General features: G+C 36.1%; 1 protein-coding gene across 1 annotated transcript in view; it reads left to right on the top strand.

The window, feature by feature from the left end:
• LOC114058901 (calmodulin-lysine N-methyltransferase) overlaps nt 1-19,413 on the top strand; it is a 149,333-nt gene that overhangs the window by 110,914 nt on the left and 19,006 nt on the right. Inside the window, exons 5-6 of the mRNA XM_027886726.1 lie at nt 3,519-3,585; nt 16,733-16,807. Coding sequence (XP_027742527.1) covers nt 3,519-3,585; nt 16,733-16,807 — 142 coding nt within the window. The remainder of the gene's footprint in view (nt 1-3,518; nt 3,586-16,732; nt 16,808-19,413) is intronic.

Here is a 19,413-nt window from a genome sequence, read left to right as displayed (position 1 = left end):
TGTCATCTAATTATCACACCTTCGTTTTTCACAATGTGTTTTAGAAATGTCTTCTGTTTCCAAAAGTCCTACAAGAAGTTTTTCATCTGTATTCACTCAGTGAATCCCTAACAGGGAAGCCATTGGTGGACGGCTCTAACGGGAATTTATTTTTCTTTTTTAACATTTGGTGCTCAGAAGGCTCAGCATTCAAAGTGCTTTTATTGTGTTGGATTTTACAATGGGCTTAATATTAGCAGGGTGCCAAAGTGCAGCAGGCTAAGAACTTTACCATGTAGGTGGAATGTATTCTTTAAAAAGCACATAATAAAATTTATGTTGCATTTTATGCGGTTTATGGATTTCAGTAGTAATTTTATGATCTGTCTTATGGTAATTTTCTTTTGCACTCTTTTCTATAGTGACTAGCTGTAATAGAAGTTTAGACTAAATTTAGATCTGTTTCAGCCACACCAGACTCACTGAAATCAGTAAGAATTTTAGGTGTAATTGGAAATAGCATTTGGGCCCAAGTGCCACTGACTGCAAATGACCTATTTCTGCTAATTTTTATTATTGCTGATGGTATTTTTTAATTGTTTAGCATACCCAATTAAGGTAATGTGGGGTAAAATACTGTTTTCTTTCTTAGATTCTGCTCTTCAAGAATAGTTAATGCCTAGTATTATGCTTTTCACATAGGTATTATAGATTAAAATAATCTTGGTTTAAAATTACTGTTTACATCTTCCCTTTAAATTTCTTAGGAAGCTTAAATTACATGCCAGTCATACTATAATATCCAAAAATTACTTTCCAAAAAGTAAAAGTGGTTGTCAACAAAAAAGAAAAAAAATCTCTGTCAGAAGCCAGGAAATCACCAAGCAAGCCTGCTAATTATTCTTAATGGGCAAGATGAGCACATTAAGAAACAAATGAATACATCAGTGAAATGTAATTGAAAATCGACCTGGCAATAGTGCATTGCATCTGAGAATCTGCCTTTGTATTATCAACATCATCATAATTATTGTTGTTTTTGTTGTTGCTACTGCTATTCAGTGAGCATAACTAACAGCTTTGCCTTGCAAAATCCCGAGCTTTTTAGGATTTGATTTTTCTTTTCATTTTTGACATGCTTCCTATTAATCTCCATTTCATACTGCCACGTGAAGTATTCACTATGTATGTTTTTGAAATGTTAGAAGTTAAAACAATTTACAAATTAGTGAATTTCAAATAATTGTGGTCATTTTAACCCTCTCACTGTGAAATATATTGCTATATTTTATACTGACCCATGATCTTATGTATTATGTTTATGGAGGTTTTGAAGAAGATTATGATTTGAGTTGCTAATCCCTTTAAAAGACTTCACTCTAACTCACTGGTTTTCCTTATCATGAGCACGTTTTAATTGATCAAATAGATCATTTATATAGCAAAATCAATAAAATAAAGACAGATGTTACTCCTTTTGCAGCCTTGTTCCAAACTTTATTGTTGTTTTAGTGTGTTTTATCTAAGTTCTTTCAGGATCGTTTAAATAAGGAAAGTATTAAAAATAAAAATATAGACATTTCAAGTGAATAATAAAGACATACATAGAGCAAAGTTATCAGATTCATGCCCATTTGTAATTTTGGGTGATATGCATTCAGATACAAATTTCCCAACTCAGGTAATATCTGTGACATAAGTCAATCATCAACATCAAATTCTGTTTCCTCAGAACACCGGAAACGTCTTCATTCGGTTTGACATGTCCAGATCCAAGGATGAGGTTCATTTTACTAAAATTTCAGATAGGCTTTGTACCTTCTGCCTTAGCTCTGTTTCACACCATGCACTGGTGACTTGAACTACTGTCTGAAAGCATCAATAGTACAAAACATTGTTGCAGTGCACTATAATGGCCATTAAAATACAGTGTATGGATCTTTCAACAGTCCTGGGAAATTTAGGTTAGAAGGGTCATGTTCAGCCTGAATGCCTGAAGACATGGGCTCATAAATTATTTAAAAAAGCTAGTGTTAACATGTTTATAAACCATTATTAAGAGTTTTGCTCAGTTATATAATTTAAGTGTAGTGTATTAATTTATCAACAATGTTATTTCTGCATCTACTTAAAACCAGCATGCTTTCCTCATGGAGTTACTTACTCCTTCCTATTGCTTCACAGGTATGGACCATTCATTTACTACTCTCATTACATGCTGTGGAAAAGATTTAAAAGGCACATTCAAACTACAGAGATTTGTTTAAACCGGTTTTCCATCATTTGATTTGTAGTTTTTCTATTTCAGAAAATAGCAGTTGTCTTTTCCATTGTTTGGATAGAAGCTTTCCTAAAATAACTTTTCTTAAATAACCAGCTCTGTTAGGAAGGCCAGTTAAGTGATTTCAGCAAAGCAAATAAGGAGATATATCAATGATATTTCAAATCAACCTGACACTAGTGTTCAGTTTTCTTATAAGAGCACTTTCAAAAATTTGACATGTTTTGTGGACCTAGAAGCACCTTACTAATTAGCATCAGATTTCCTGTACCTTAAATAAAAAAGAGGGATCATTGGTGACTTTACCAAAAGTGTCTAAGATAATTTTTTATATTTGAGACTGAATCATTCGAAGACATATGGGTTCACCTGGAGTGGCAATTAGCATTCTCACAGTTTTCACTTACTTACTATACCTTTTCCTTCCAATGGCTTCTCACTAACCACAAATGATTGATTATGAAGGTCATCTTTCTAGCAACAGATGATTGGGCTCAGCTTCCCTGAAACTATTCCTTGATAGCCTTTGCTTTCACCTGCCTGAATGGCTCCCCAAATCTGTGACCTGATCTTGTAAGCTACAAGAAGCTGAGACATGAAGCTGAGGCAGTGTTGTGGTACCTAAGGGAAAGAAAAGGCATTTATTGCTTTGTACTCTTTTGTGGTGGTTCCCAAACATTCTCAAGAAAGCAAATGGACTGGAACTCCTTTGCCTGTAGGTTAGAGCGATCCTGTTGTGTGTTGGAGTCACCCAGACAGAGCCAGGAATAAAGGTGTGTGTCTTGTGGCAGGGCAGGTACTCAAAACCCATAAGCCTCCAAAATCTCAGCACTGGGATATAGTGATACAGTCAAAAGCAGCACAAACTAAACTGGACATTTAGTAACCGTGCCAAAAAAATTCAGTTAACCATGGTTTCAATTCTTTTATATTTGTAAATAGTTGCCTTTAAACATATGTAAGGTATGGAAAGTCTTTTTTCAGTTCCCTCTATAGCTACAGGGCTAGAAATTCCTTGAATGAAACAGTAAATAGAGGTAGGCAATGGAGAGCAAATTGCTGCATAGATATATGGCTGATGTACTGGAGAAGTAATATAAAATTTATATTTCTGAAAAAGGACCAACTCTTAGCACAGATTAAAGAAGACCAAACAGATGAGAGACATTATGCAGGTATTATCAATTGAAAATAATGGGGTTTATTATTTTTATTACTGCTCTAGTTTTGTAGATAATTCTTAACAATTATACCGCAGATGTAAATGAGATCGTCACAAGAAACCAAAATGCTGGAGTATTTAAGGCTCAGAAAGTGTCAAGCTGGTAAGATTCTACTGAACTTTTTTCTGAAGGTTCTGTTAAACTATTTTACTGATTCTTGCATGTAATTCTGTATTTAATGTAAATGTGAAATGTATGCAAAAGTATGAAAGTGTCACCTATGTTACTGATGCTTACACAGATGTATATATAGTATAAGTAGGTAAGTGATGCAAGACAGACATTTAGAAGTATGAAAAAAAATTAATTGCTTTTTAACATAGGAAATACAGCATGATTAATCTTGGTGACATAATCTCTCTTTTAATCTTCTTTTAACATAGACTGTGTCTCTTCAACCCATGGTTCAGTGCATGGGTGAAATCTGGCTTCATCAGAGTCACCACTACCCACTGTACTGAATGTCAGGCTTGGAGTGAATTTACTTAAATCACTGGCATGTTTCATTTTAAATAGCTCTGAGAATTCAGTGTTGCACCAAATTCCATTTGCCCTGAGGTAGATGTTGTTGGAGCATCCATGGGAAGTTTTTTGATCATCCTGTCTGTGCTATCCGTCTTGTGTTGTCACTGCAAGGAACAGATGGAGAGCATGGGAACCAGGCACAGTGGGCTGGGGCCCTGCTGTTATTGACTGTGACTTGAGGTGCAGGCTGCACCCAGCATTTTTTCATAGTACACCTGCCCTTTTGTCTCTGAGTTAGCCCTGATAGCTCACTCTGGAGGGTGAGCATTGTAGAGGTGTAAAGACTTTGGTTTAAGATTGTTTCCAAAGCCTTTCCTACCTATCCTGTAGTAGGTGGTGGCGCTGAACTGTTTAACTATCTGCTTCACTGCGGTAACTCCAGGTACAGCAGGGACTGGAAGTAGCGGAACAATTGAAGTGTCTTCATCTCTTGCAGTATTTAAAAGTAAATTGTAAAGGACTTCATATTCATGGCATAGAGTTAAGAATTAGAAGATGGCTGCCTAAGAGTAAATAGTGTACTCTTATTTGTGTGTCAAAATATTTTTTTTTCTGGTGGATCACATTCCAGAAGGGCTCTCAGTCCTTCTAAAAGTGACAGAAGTAAAACTGAAAAAGGGCTGAGAAAAGCAAACTGTTAATGCAGCATAAGCTTACTAACATGGAGGGTTAAACCCATACAGTTTTAGTGGCTATCATTCATGTCATTTAACACTATGCTTATGTAGCCAATCTGTGTAGAGAAGTTCTTTTAAGTGAGCACTTAGAGCTAGAAAAATTCTGCCTTCATTAGGGTGTGTGTGCATATAACCTAGAGATACATCTCTGCATCCTAATAAGAGCCTGCCAAGTAGACAAAGGCCACACTTTGAACCAGATCTTCCAGGTTCCATGTGCTGGAACACATTTTTGTGAGCAGAACTCCTCGGACACTCTGCTGAGGAGAGGCTGTGTGGTATGTCCATCCAAAAGCTTAGATTTTGTAGACTTCCACTTTTGTGTGAGATTTCAGATTTCATCCCTTGTCAAGACTTCAAACCTGGTCTTTTAGATATCAATCAAAAGCACATTTTCTACCCTGTCCTCATTTACATTTATCTAATGCTTAAGGTCATTTGTGATCATTTGAGTGTATTTCAGCATATGGAATCAGTGAATAATAGATTTCAGCCTCACGCTGTGAAGAAAGATTGTGTTTTTACAAGACATGATGTTGTTTACTGGGTGTTAATAATCACTAATTAATAAACATATCTAGGCATCATAAAATGTTGCATTTTAAGGAGTAAAAATGTCAAGTGTTTACCTTCTTGAGAGCAGTAGCATTTGGGGCCTTATTTGCATAAATAAAATAATTAAATTACAAAATAATGTGAAGTACTGTATGAAAACAAGGCTCATTATAATAAATGCTTGATTTGATTTTTAATTCCACATTCTTCAGGCTTTTTTAGTTTTGTTGTAACAGTATAAAGTTTTATAAAATGAGTATTCAAATGACTCTCTAATGGATTGATCAGATTTAGTAATGACATGTGATGAAGACAGTAACCAAGTTATATATATGATCCCTTCTCAATGCCTTGAACAAACTATAAAGCTGATGTAAAATCTGAAATATTACTGAAACCTTGATTCTCTTTTCCTACAACTGAAAACCGTAGTTACATAATGGTTATGGGGAGAAAAGAAAAAGAGAAAAAACAAACAAACAAACAAACAAAAATTAAGAAAATGTAGTGTTTTGGAGGGAAGAATTCAACACTGGCATGTGAAGTGGTATTCAGTGACTTCTTTTACATTGACCAGATCTTGTAGCGAAGTGAAGATAGTGATGTATGTAAGTGACTTACTGCAACATCAATTTAATCTGGAGAAGGCATGTTCTTTGCTCTAATGTGTCATTTGAGCAGTGTCCAGTCTTGCAACTTTGCAGTTGCAAGTTACTGCAAAGTTAAAAGATTTTTTCCATATAAGGGTAATTCAGAATAGAACCTTCTCATTGTGCCGTCTTACGTCAGGATTTTGTGCTCTTTTCCTTGCGCATGGAGCAGAAATTATCAGTATGAGAGTCAGTTTGTGAGTGTTCCAGACATGTTAGTCTATGTTTGGAAAATATTCCAAAACATGTATGGTGCAAAAAGGAACAATCAAGTATCAGCCAAGAGAAGTTAGATTAGGACAACCTGCCATACATTTGTTTATTTAGATTTATACAAAATGCAATAAATGAGCTCTTATCTAGCTCTCTGCCAACTCTTGATTATTGTGTAAAAATACAGTAGCATAAGCCAAACTTACTTTTGGCAGTTTGTCATATTATGTGTTATAATGTAATAATAGATACGTAGTAAGCAGTGGATATACAATTCTATTTTATTTTTACATAAGAATGTAAGCAAGTACGTGTAACATCAGGTCAGTAACAGAAATGCTTGTGGCAATGTATCCTTTGATTTGACTTGTAATAATGTGTAACATACTCTTTATTCATTCTATAGTCAACTTTATAACCCACATCAAGGATGAATGACCATGTCAGCAAAAGGGACAGTTCCTTCTCCTTGAAGATGAACAGATAGGTTATAATATTTTCCAAGATTTTAGTGTTCCTTACAAATGTAATGAATTTACGTGCTTCCAGAACTCAACCTATAGAGAAAAAAAGTCTTTTGAAATAATAAATGGCATCCAGTATAATAGTGGATGAGATTTCAATGACAGAGCACTAAATTTGTCCTGATTTTGCTCTTACATTAATGGCCTCTGTGTCTGCCAACAATATTTTACCTACTGCAATGTTCTTCAAATATACCAGCTTTCTAACCTTCCAGATTTCAGCGGGTCATGTAGCAGGTTCCATCAACATGGGACAGCCTTAATGAAGTCTCTTTCTTTGTTTTTGTACATCAAAATGACCTGCATGTTGCTAAATTCAAACTTTTTGATAACATATTTATTGAATTTGTTGTGTTTGTCACCTCTGCAGCCCTAAAGGAATCCCTTACTTCCAACTTTTCCAGTCTCCTCATGTAACACTCTTCCATGACAGCATCTATTGGTAAGGAGAAAACTGCCAAAAGGAACATTTCCTGCTCTTTGATTAGAAAGAAAAGTCTCCTGGTTTCTGCTCACTTAATTTGATTATTTCATGGATGTGTGGGAAGATACCATGAACAGGCTGTCTGCTCATGTCCATTGTGAAACTGTAGCTCTTTACCACTCAGCTCAGGTGGAAACCATTCTGTATCTCTGATCATACTTGCCCTGCTCTGTATCTTTTTCAGTTTCAATCTACTCATTTTCAGATGACTGTGATCAGTATTGCATTCAAATCGTGCATAAATAGATATATGTAGTGGAATAATTATGCTTTTTGTTCCCATTCTAAAACTGCCTAACAGTGATTTGCTTTTTTCACTGCAGTTGAGCACAGAGCTAATAGTTTCATGACACTGTGTGTCACAACATCAGGAGCTTTGCAGTGATGGTCAGTTTGGAGACCTTCATTTTCTATATCAAGTGAGAATTATTTTTTCCATTGTGCACTTTGCATTTATCCACACTGAATTTCATCTGTCATTTTATTGCCCAATTACTCAGTTTCACCCTTCTGCAATCCTTCACAGTCTGCTCTTTTCCTCACTATCTTGAATGGCTTCTTAACATCGGCAAACTTTGCCACCTCAGTGCTCATCTCTTGTAAACATGTTGAATAGAACAGGTCCCAGGGGAACGCTGCTGATTATCTCCTTCCACTGTGAGAATCGACCATTTGCTACTACCCTGTTCCCTGTCTTTTGTTCTATTATTTAGCCATGTCAGGACTCTTGTCCAGTGACAGTCTATTTTCCTAAAATGTTGTTAGTGAGGGTCTTTGCCAATAGCTTTTTGGAATCAGAAGCAGGCTGTGTTATCCCAGATCACCCTTATCTGAATACTTGTTGACATCTTGAAAGAGCTCGAGGTTTATAAAGCAGGACTTCTTTTACTGAAGACATATCAAAAAAAGCTTCTGTGGTGAAATGCCTTCAGTTTCTTCTACAGTGAAGTAAATTTTTTGCATTAATGCGAAGAATTAATTTAAACTCTCTGAAATGTTTTTACCCTCTGTGAGTGCTCGTTCTTTATCTCAATTATGAGCTGGCAGGAAGATTTAGCAAAACAAAACCAAAAGGAAGAGTACACTCCTTTTTTACCTGCCTAATTATTATATTTAATTTTCCAAGTTTGCGATTCTTTCTTCAGTTGGCTGCAACTTCAGCTTTTGGAGGAATGACATCTTGTTTCTAATAACCTATTTCACTGCTTAGCCATACCAGCTGACAAACTTCCAAGCCTCTCCTATTTGTGTATTTCACCCAGTTGTGGTCACTTAAAAAAGGATATATTAAATTGCATTGTAGCTTTGTCTGGCTTTTTGTGGGGCCAGATGAGAATACGTAAAGAGGGAAAACCCGAAAAGTTAGCAAGCTTTGTAAAGAAATTCCTATGTGTTTGGAATAACATAATTGCCATTCCTTGGCTGCCTTGGCTCTACTTTAATGTGCAGTCATCAAGTACATCTTCCATGCTTTCGGTAGGCTCTCTCCTTCACTGGCACTCTCTGCTAATCTTGGCCATGACAAACTTTAAATCTTGACAACGTGATGCTTACAGTGTTATCCTTGTTTATTTCATTCATTTTCAGTTAATAGTTACTCAAACATTAACCAAGGATACTGAAAATGGATGGGGTTCAGGAAGGGGGCAGAGGAGTGAATTGGAGTCTGGAAGTGAGAGAGTTAAAGAACTTTGTTTACTTGTCAAAGAAATGACTTGATTGTTAAGAAATGAACTGATTTTGATCTGAAAGTCTCGTATGGAGAAAAAACCCTTTAGAAGATCAGTCTTTAATCTAGCTCACAAGTACCTAACGAGATGGAGAAATTGAAGCTAGGCAAATTCAGTCTAGAAAAAACAATTACATTTGACAGAATGATAATACATTAGAACATCTTTCCATGGGAACTGATAGTTTCTTAAGCAGTGAATGTGTTTGATTCATGGGGATCTTTCTGAAACACGTGTATTAATTTCCTGAGATATATGACCTTGATACAGAAATTTGAAATCTTGAATGTTTATTATGGTCCCTCCTGCCCTAAGAATTTAAGCACCTGTGAATTGCATCTTCTCTACTGTTTTTAATTTTTCCTCCATTCAACCCTTCTAGACCTGCCTGGATCACTTCACATTCTTGGGCTTTTTTTTCTTCTGGCTCCCTTGATTATCCTCCTCTTATTCATGGATAGACTGTTTTCCACAAAGCAAAAAAATGTCTTCTTTTCCTTCATATTTTTGCACAGATCACTGATCCTTACCAGTATGGTTGTGCCACATGTGCTTATGCTGTCTTGCACTTTGAAATCATGTAATTTTTTTATACTGTATTGTTCTGAATTAGAATTTGAGAAACATCCTTTTTTTTTGAAAAATGTACTACATGAACCTTGCTAAAAACAGTAGTCAGTCTCCCAAAAAAGGCTGATTTAGAATGCACTGATGTAGGGGAGGGATGTGAGAAGGCAAATTCACAACCACCACTGGTAATTTTTTTATTAATAGCATTTTTATACAAGATATTCTCACTTCTTTTAAATAAATAGCCACACTTGTGCTGAATACTGGGTTGTGATGTGTCAACAAAAAGGAAAAATTTATTCTACAACTGTTGTATTTACATGCAACATTAATGATCTCCAAAATGGAAAAAAATTATTCCACAGTAGTTGTATTTATGTGCAGTGCATTAATTATGTCCCGAAAATTTAGTAGCTTTTGATACACAGCAAATGTGTGTTGGGACTGTTATTTTTGAAGACAAAACTGTAATGTTCCCATCTGAATTTTAGCAAAATATGTTGTACAAAATGAGAGAGGGAAAATGTGTTCTTAGAAAAAGGAATAAGGGAAGGAATAAAGGAATAACTTTATCATACACTTTAAGAAAGAAACTTCTAGGCAAGGAAACCTAGATAGGATCATAGAATATCTCAAGTTAGAAGGGGCTGATAGTTGGTTTTGGTGGTTTTTTTCTTCTTTTGGATTACCATGTTAATGTGGTTGGGTTTCATCATGAATTGCTGTACCAGACATTGTATAAACACAGAGCAGAAAGGCAGTTTGTGTTAGAGAATCTGTGGTCTAAGACAGGAGGTAGATATGGCGAGGAAGGATAACAAGGATGACTGAAGTCAGCATGATTGACAGATTTGGAGGCACAAGAGCAGCCTTGCCTCTTCTCAGTTTTTGTGCGTGCTGTTTTAAAGGACAGCTTCAAGGATAATGGAGTAAATCTGTGAATGTTCGTGCATAACACAGTGGAAGAAAATTTTACAGGTGCTTGCTTGAAAAGTTAAGTGGAAGATGTAGGCTGACATTAGGGCTGATTAAAGAAGGGACTTGTCCTTTTAATATTGAATGAGAGATAAAAAATAGGGAAGTGAAGCATTTGGAAAAGACAACTTGCAGCTTACCTGGAGGAGTACAGAGAAAGGTGACAAGATCAGGGTCTTAGGCAAGAAAAACAACCTTTGCAGCAGCCTACTGAATAAATATTAATATGGCAAGACTGTTTTTTCCAAAAGCAGAGAGAACAGTATTGTGATGTTTGGATGTAAGTGATGATGACATGGTCAAGAGTTTGAGTAGATTGGCAAGAAACTTCTTAGAGCTGCTATGCAGAGAGAATAAGCAACAGAGCTGAGTATGCAGCTACAGAGGAAGGTCTAAGGTGAGATTATTTTACAAACTGGAATTAAGGTCTAAGGTGAGTATATTTTACAAACTGGAATTAATGGTTATGTCCAAAGGGATCCAGAAAATGTGGTTACACAGTGCCTTGTGGTACGTTAGAGGTAATGAGCTTCTCACTCAGGCTGTGAAAAATATTGAGTTAAGAATCTGTATACACAGTATGAAGTGGAGAAATGGGTAGTTTGGTTTAGTTTTTATGGATGAGATAGCCCAGAAATAAAATTCAGAGGAAGAAAAGCTTGAGGTGGAACATCGTAAAATTATCAGAAATGTGAGAAAGGTTTGAAGGTAATCTTTAGAAGATCAAATTTCAAAAATTAGGAGACAAAAAACAAACAAACAAAACACAGAGGAATTAAAAATTGTAAAGAATATCAAAACTTTACTGGGCTGAAGAGAGAAAAAAAATGTATAGGAGAGTGAGGCTACAGTGCAGATTTTGAGCCTAGCTGAGCAAAATCATGGGTATTCTTTGACAAGAGCAGATAAGTGACATGGAAGTTGCTGAAACCTGCAAGGACATAGTTGGAATGTGTCCATTGGCAATTGTAAATATCATGTTCAAAATACTTAGAAATGTAAGAGGAAGTGAAGAATGGTCGATGTTGGGTACCTGTGGTTGAAAGCTTAACTTTGCTCTTTTCAAACCAGGTATGCACTGTAGGGAGCGAGAAAAGGGATAAGAATACAAAGCAAAGTGAAGCAGTCAATATAAGAAACACAGGCAGAGAATTAAGAAACACAGGCAGAGAAATAAGAGCAGCCTTATGAGAATAAAATAGGAAAGATGGGGAAATTATAGTAAGGAAATTTGCAAGACTCCTCAGAGGAGTTGTAATGATAGGCGTACACATTTCCTCTTATTGCTAGCTTAAAATCCATCTTCTTGATCTTTATACAAAACTAAGGAATCTCAAACAGAGATCATGATGTGGAGAAACATCCTGATGATGCCTTTTGTTAATGTGTTAATGAACTTGCTTGGTTAATGTCATAGAAAAAGTCATATAAACCCCCAGACAAAATCTTTCACCTGCACCTGTATACTTTCCAATGATAATGCTTTTCAAAGACTGAAGCTTAAATTAAAATATGAAAAGAAGAGGTGGGCAGATAGGGGTTCTTGGTAGCTGCTCATCTGCTAATTGGGACTATTTTTTTAATCCTTATTAAAACTACTAATACATTTTGAAGCAAGTAAGGCTTTTGTGTCTTTTGTCCTTTTCTTCTAATTTTGATTTTTTTGTCTTTATCTGCACAACTACAATATGAGAACTGCTCTAGCCTGTGCCATTCATCACAAGAACATCTCAGAGGGACTTGGAAATGTTTCAAGTTTTAACAATCAGAGACTTACCCTGTTTTTTCTCATAGAAGTTACCTGCCTAGACACACTAGGAAGACAAACACTGAATAACAGAAGTTGAATAATAATAGTAATGAAGAATTTTGCATGAGAAATAAAAACCTGGTAAAATCAAGTCTTTTGTTGTAGATTGCTGAGATACTTTACCAGTGTAAGGAAAAGAGTGTCGACATATGTCAGGCTATCCTCCCTAAATTAGAATTACTGTACAGGGGAAACCTTGGCTGCTCTAACTGTCCCTGAAACATTTGCAGTTTTCTTGTGCTTTTTTTCTTTCAAATACTTGGGGCTATTTGGGGGTACATTTTTGTTCTTAAAGTCTCTGTTTTCTTACTTGATCTTTTTGTTCTATTATCGTAATTCTTCCATCTTGATCTAATCACATTTTCTGGTTTGCTTGTCAATATGAGATAAATTGGGGGGAGGGGCAAGAAGGAGGAATTGCTTTGATTGTTCGTGTTGTGTGGGGTTTTTTTCCTGAATTTCTTGCTTTAGAGTGGTGTAAGGTTGACAGCCTAGGAAACTAAAGCATCAGTACATCTTTTCTCAGCCTATTTTGATAGTATGCTTTATCCCTGACCTGGAAAAGCCACCTCTGCATGTGAGAGGGTAGTTCATTCTCCATAGCTCATTCAGTCCTTGTCCTTTTTGCTAGGAGTACCATCAAGATTGCTAATTTTAGTAATAGGTTTGTGATGTGGGTACTTCTCCTCTGAAAACTGGTGAAATTCATTTGATACAGGCCGTAAAACAGCCATTTGTGGGTACCAAGTTTCAGCCACCATCACTTTGACCCAAGTAGTACCTTAACAGTGCAGTAGTGTTTTTCCCTTGCATCTTATTTCATTTTTAATGTTCTTCTTGTAGCCAAAAAAAGCTCCCAACTGTTTTGTATTTCTGCTGTGTTTCAGACCTTTCTCTGCTGAAACTCAATTGCCTATTTTCAGTTGTAAGAAACTAAACCTGCATCAGTTAAATAAACCAGCACAAAGTAATATCAAGAGTGGGCTTTACACAACATTAAATATGTTGGGGTTTTTTTTTGTCTGTTTGTTTGTTTGGTTTTTTTTTTGTTTTTTGTTTTTTTTTTTAAAAAAGCCATTGAAGGTGTGGCTTGGACAGAAACAGAGACTGAAGCATACTTTTCAAAATTACAAAATTATTTCAGTTGTTAGTACTGTAACACCTTCCCTTAAAAGAAAGGCATAAAAATATTATAGCTTTAAAACTTACTTTGCTGAAAGAAAAGTGGCTTTAGAAAGAAAATGGCTTATGTCAACTGCTTTAGCATCACGAAAGGAACAAGAGGGAAATATTAACAAGGCTTGCATTTTCTTCATGTTGGCACTCAACATGATACATGGGATTTAAGAGACTTTTTGTGGTGTGGTGTGGTGTTTTTACACTTCTGCTTTTTTAAAGGAAATTTCATAAAACCTGAGATTTTCAGATTTCTGTTGCTACCATTTTTCTAGGTTTCCTAGCAGTGCTTTTCTTTAAATGGAAATGCAATCAGTCCTTACTTCATGATGCCTTCAGTATTTCTTTCAGGTCTGACCACTAAATCCAGGAGTCACGTCCTCAGTTATTCGTAAAGAAGTTATTGTTCCCCGCCCCCTTATTACATGTGGATTCATGCTCAGATACACCTCTTTGCCTTTTTCAGGGTTGTTTTGCTATAATACTGGGTTTTTCTGTACTTTACATTCAGGAATTGTGCTTGGATTACAAGAACTTGCATGGCTAGTCCGATTCACTGCTTTCATTAGCACTAAAATTCAAAATAGCTGATTCAGAATCAGGCTGGTTCTGACATCAGTGTTAATGATGTAATAGTCTTGACTCTGAGCAGAACTGATCCTGTTTCCCTGGTATGCGAGGGCATGTCTGCTTTACAGGTGCAGGTGCAGATGTTCAATTCCAGCTCCTGCAAATCTGTAGAAGCATTAAATAGATAGGGTAGCCAGGAGTTAGCTACTGAAACAGTTTTGGAGGTTGCAGCCAGTACTGCACTACACATCCACTGGCTGCACCTCCCTTGCTAGTCATACTTGCACTTAGCTAAAGATAGCAGGGTTAAATACATACAGGTTGTAGTTCCATCTCTCCCGTCAGTGTGCATGCTCGCTGAGAGATATCAGGATGAGTCCTACTGGTATTTATTTTCGAGAAATTATCTTTAGTTTACGTAGTTATCAGGATGAGTCCTCTTGGTATTTATTTTATAGAAATGAACTTTACTTTCCCCACAGCAATAAAGTTTTTTCTGTGCTTTTAGAAAATTTGTGGCAAAGTTGATTTAAAAAACCTTGTGTGTAAATTTGTCATTGGCCTTTGCCTAATTGTGATGTCTTCAGGAAAGCAACTATACTGAGGCTGGAGACCAAAAGCATCCCTGGTTCTGGATCAGGAAAATGGAGAAGGGTGTATGGCCCTTAGCACACTCCTTCTAACAGTACACATGCCAGTCATGTTGCACCACTGCTCATGCTCCTGGCAACCTGTCAGTTCCATATTTTGCTCAGCACCATGGTTTATGAGCTTTTACCTACCCACACAAACTCCTCTTGCCTACAGTAGGTGTGCATAGAAAACTCTGTTTTGGCTGCTCAGCAGAGACCTGACAGTAACATAAGGGAGGGTTGGTGGGGTGGGTTTTTTTTTTGGTTTTTTTTTGGTTTGGTTTGGTTTGGTTTTTTGTTGTGGTTTTGTTTTGTTTTGGTTTGGTTTGGTTTTTTTTGCAGGAGGAGGCACCTATACTGCCTTCCAAACTGCATGTGTGAAGCATAGTAAATATATGGGTTAAAAAAATCATAATTCAAATCTCTATAGTCGTACTGATCAGATCTCTGTTTCTGTAGCAATGAGAACCAAAGGTGGCCTTTTAAGGCTCACAGTTCTTCTACCAATTTCCAGTTCTGCTTCAGGATTCTTAAAGTATTAGAGTGCGTGCTTTAAACCCACAAAACTTACCTTTACCTAATTTTCACCATTCTAACCTAAGTTTCCACGGAAACAGGGTTGAAAAAGCTGCTGGTAGCCAGCAGGCAGCCAGCAGCTGAGAGTGAGAACTCTCCTTTGTCACTTTCCACTACTGGATGCCTGCTGCGTGCCAGTGTGCAAAGCTACCTAGGCTTCTAAAATCTGGATTACTTTCAATTTGAGGAGGAAAAATTAAATTAATCTACTCTTTTCTGTCTTTGGATTGTCACAGTAAATTCCAGGAGGGCAAATGGGCTAATGAGTCCTGATCTGTTCAGTTACCTTGAGCCCCACATAACCAAAGCTTTCCCAACCAACTGGGCCTGTCCTTTCATAATTTCCATGTTTTAAAAGCATTCTGTCTCAAATTTTTTGTCTTTGCACATTGTGGTACCTTAATTCGCTGTATCTATTTATCTACATATTTATGAACCCTTTTTGCATACAGTATAGTCAGTGTACAAAATTCCCTTTTTTTTTTTTTCTGTATGCTTAGGGAACATTTCTGAATGAACACATTATAAACTGATCCTCGGTTAAATATTAGGAGTAGGATGTGAATGGAGATGGCTTTTAACCAGAAGTAGATTATAGCTGCGGGAAGACTAAAGGGTCTATTTGGTCAAGACTCATACAAAACTGAGATAAGCATGCACAACCTGACAAGATCAGATTAGATCCTTCCCCCACGAGTGCTTTTCCCATAAATATATATCTACTTTCTATTATAAATAACCAGGAAATGAAAAAGAACGATAGATTCCTTTTTAAAAATAGCCTAGAAATAGAAATGCAGCTTCAAATCTTCGGGGTAATGATATTTAAAGTATGCAGTGCATTCCAATACTAGTTGCTATTTTTTTAGATGGGAGTAAAGTACTGAAATTCTTTGTGGCAGCTACATAAATCAGCAGCATTTATCAACAACAACAAAAAAAGAACTTTGTCCGTATGTGAATTTTTACCTACTACTGGGTACCTTAGAATTAAATAGCTTATCACCTATGAGAGAATAGGTGTTGACAGAGTCAGCACTGCTGTATTTTTAAGCCTGCCTGAGGCAGCATAGCTGGCATTGAAGTTAAGCTTGGCATTTTTTCACCCTGTCCCTCCTCCCTTCAGCCCAAGTGAATGCTCACTTCATCAATGAGAAACACAACTGACTTGCCTGCCAGATGCAACAGAGATCCATGAATTCACATCTATCCTGCAGATTTGTGTTTCATTCAGACTGTCAATACTTTGACTTCACTTCTTCGTGTAGTAGTGTTAAGGGGTAAAAATCTGAAGCTGTGCATGTGCCACTAATTCAGAAAGGCGTATTTGTTGATGATACACTCATCAGAACCTGTGTGGATTGCCTTTCTGTTATAATGAAAAATAGCTCTTCAGCTTTGAGATTTAAAACCTTAAAAAATGTGCAAAATATGATTTTTACCTTCATCTTTGAAAGTAACAAGTGTGCACTTTTTAAAACACTTCGGTGTCACATAAGAATACTATTAGTACTTTAAAAATCTCAAGATGAAAAATGTAAGTCCTTTTTTCTTTTTTATTTTAAATCTTTTTTTCCTCTAGCATTTTACGATGGGATAATGAGACAGATGTCTCTCAACTGGAAGGACATTTTGACATTGTTATGTGTGCTGACTGGTAAGTACATAAAAATCATAAAACTCATGTTAGAAAAATAGCTTTGCTGGAGTAATTGTACTGTGCTGCTTGCTGATGGCTAAGCAAAGTCAACAAATGAAGCACAAAGCCACCTTAACCTCAACAAATTAATATTCATCTCCATGTGACAGTTATAAGGTAGTCTTCTATCACACAGTAACTTCTACCACATTATTTCCCAAAGATTGATTTTGAGAAGCATTTCCATTTTCTGGAATTGCCTCTGTTTCATGCTTGACGTATCAGTAAATGGACGACTTAGGCAAATTGCAAATAATTATGGCTCAGTGAGGAACAGTCTGGAGAAAAGGGAGTTTATCAACACAAACAGCTCAATTAGCTTACTTCTTAGGAAAGATCTGACTATTGATATAAGGGGATATATTTTTTGCTCCCTGGAATATCTTTCCAAGGAAAAAGAGATTTTCAAACCTCTTTTTCCCCACCACTATATTCTGTTCCTTAAATCAATTTGACATCAATATTTGTAGATATAGGCTTTATATTATTTATACAGGCACATGTTAATTATAAGAAAATTCATAGTAAGAAAAATAAGAGTACTGCAATTATTTTATGAAAAGGTAGATACATGTTGCAGTATGGTGTATTGTTTAATAATTTATGCAAATAGATTTGATTATTGACACAACCCTTTTCTGATACTGCATTTTCGGGATTGTGCTGTGCTGTATTTGCTGCATGCCAGCTTTAAAAATGGTACATTATTAATGGTTTGTGTTATAGAGATGTAGACAGTGTAAAAAAATAGCTGTGCAAATTTTATTTAGCAGACTAGATGTTTTTAAACAAATCTGTTTTCCCTTCATGGCTATTTGCTCTTGACCCCTTAAATGTCCAAAACAAAAAAAGAACTGTTTATGTTTATGTTTATGTTTATGTTTATGTTACAACACGTAACTGTTGTGAGAGACCAAATTCTGAAAAAAGGGATTTGCTAGGACAGCTCAGTTCAGCAAATTTCTGTACCTTAGTAAGAAATAGTTAAAGGAAAAGATGAGGGGAAGTATGAAGCTGTCTATTGTCTTTTTATACAATGTTCTTTTTTAAGTGGCTTCTTATAAAGTATTCCTCTAAAGCTTTTTGTTTTCCTTTCATATTTTGCTATTTAAGCAAACTCTTCTTACCAAAGTTATCAGTTTTGTATAGCACTGGAGAAAGTGTATTTAGTGATCTTTTTGCCATTTTCTAATACCTATTTGTTGACAGAATGCAACAGTGCTTCGTTTCTCTTAGAATTTAATTTCTGAAAAGTTCTTTGTTCCCAAAAAGGACAGAGACGGGTTTCTAACTAATCGCTGATAATGTGCCTCAGAGATGCATCATCTGATTAAAATAAGGAGCTAAACAACACCATATGATTTCAGCAAGTAATTTAGTAAATGCCTTCCTCACCAAATATTAGAATGGATACTCCAGGTTTCATTGCACAGATGAAGTTAATGCTGGACAGGATTAGATCAGATTAAGTATGAAAGTCAGATCAGAGTGCTGGCGGACATGAGCAGGAGGGCAGCAGTCTTCTCGGAGGCTTAGACAAGGCTCACATATGGATGTTCTCCAGATTATGTGGGTGAAGCAAGGTCTTGCCAAGAGATTTAGAGTTAAATTTGTTCTTCACACAAATATCAAAACAACCTGGCTGTGCCTTCTCTTGTATTCTTGATACTCACACCATGTCATCCTATTTGTGCTGGGAGTACAGCAGAGTGGAGCAAGACTTAAGTTGTTTTTTTCAGTAATATTGGTGCCTAATACTCCTCCCAGTCTGTTTGGAAATAGTGTAGTTTCTTTAGGAAACAAAGAATCAAACATGACAGGTAAAATACATAATGCATTTGCAATCCCTACATTTTGTACATTTATTTTGAAGCACTTAAGATGCAGGTAAGTGTATAAATATTTATAGATTTCTAAAAAATAAATAGAAATGTGCAGGTTCGCCTAACATATGTGATTTTATTCACAAATTATCTGCATTTTCTTATTGCAGGTGCCCATATATATATAGTTTAATAAGCATGAAAATCCCTTCATTGTTTGTTTCTTTTAGAAATCATTCTTTTAGTTATGGACACTAGATTTTCTGGTACATGAAAAGGCTGGGGAAAGAAATGTTCCATGCTTTATCAAACTCAAATCATCTTTTCATTTTCATGTACTTCTCTTCTGAGATATAGAATCAGTTTGAGAACAGTTGGCAGGATTTTTGCTCTCTGAATTTTTTTGGGCTGCCATTGAAGAGGGAAAAAAAAAAATCCCTTTTCTTCTAGCTCCTCGGCTGAAACCTGAAGTATTCAGTGATAAAAACAGATAGAATAGATTGCATTTAGTTTAACACCATCATATAGCTCATTGTCAGTCAATAAAATCTGAGATTAGAACAGAGAACTAAAAAGCAAAAAATCGGAGTTCAAGTATTAGGTACATGGATAAATTTTTATTGAAGTATTTCCACCAAGGGTGATATTGTCTGATTCTCTGAATAGCTAACCAGTTGTACTGCTTGATCCCATTTACATGAAAACAAGCTCTATTCATAAACATATTCCAAATCCACATGG

The sequence above is a fragment of the Empidonax traillii genome, unplaced genomic scaffold (assembly GCF_003031625.1).
Source record: "Empidonax traillii isolate 1590-97213 ecotype Southwest subspecies unplaced genomic scaffold, ASM303162v1 scaffold193:size819438, whole genome shotgun sequence".
Taxonomy (NCBI): domain Eukaryota; kingdom Metazoa; phylum Chordata; class Aves; order Passeriformes; family Tyrannidae; genus Empidonax; species Empidonax traillii.
The sequence above is the reverse complement of the archived record's forward strand: the minus strand, read 5'-3'. Positions and strand labels throughout refer to the sequence as shown.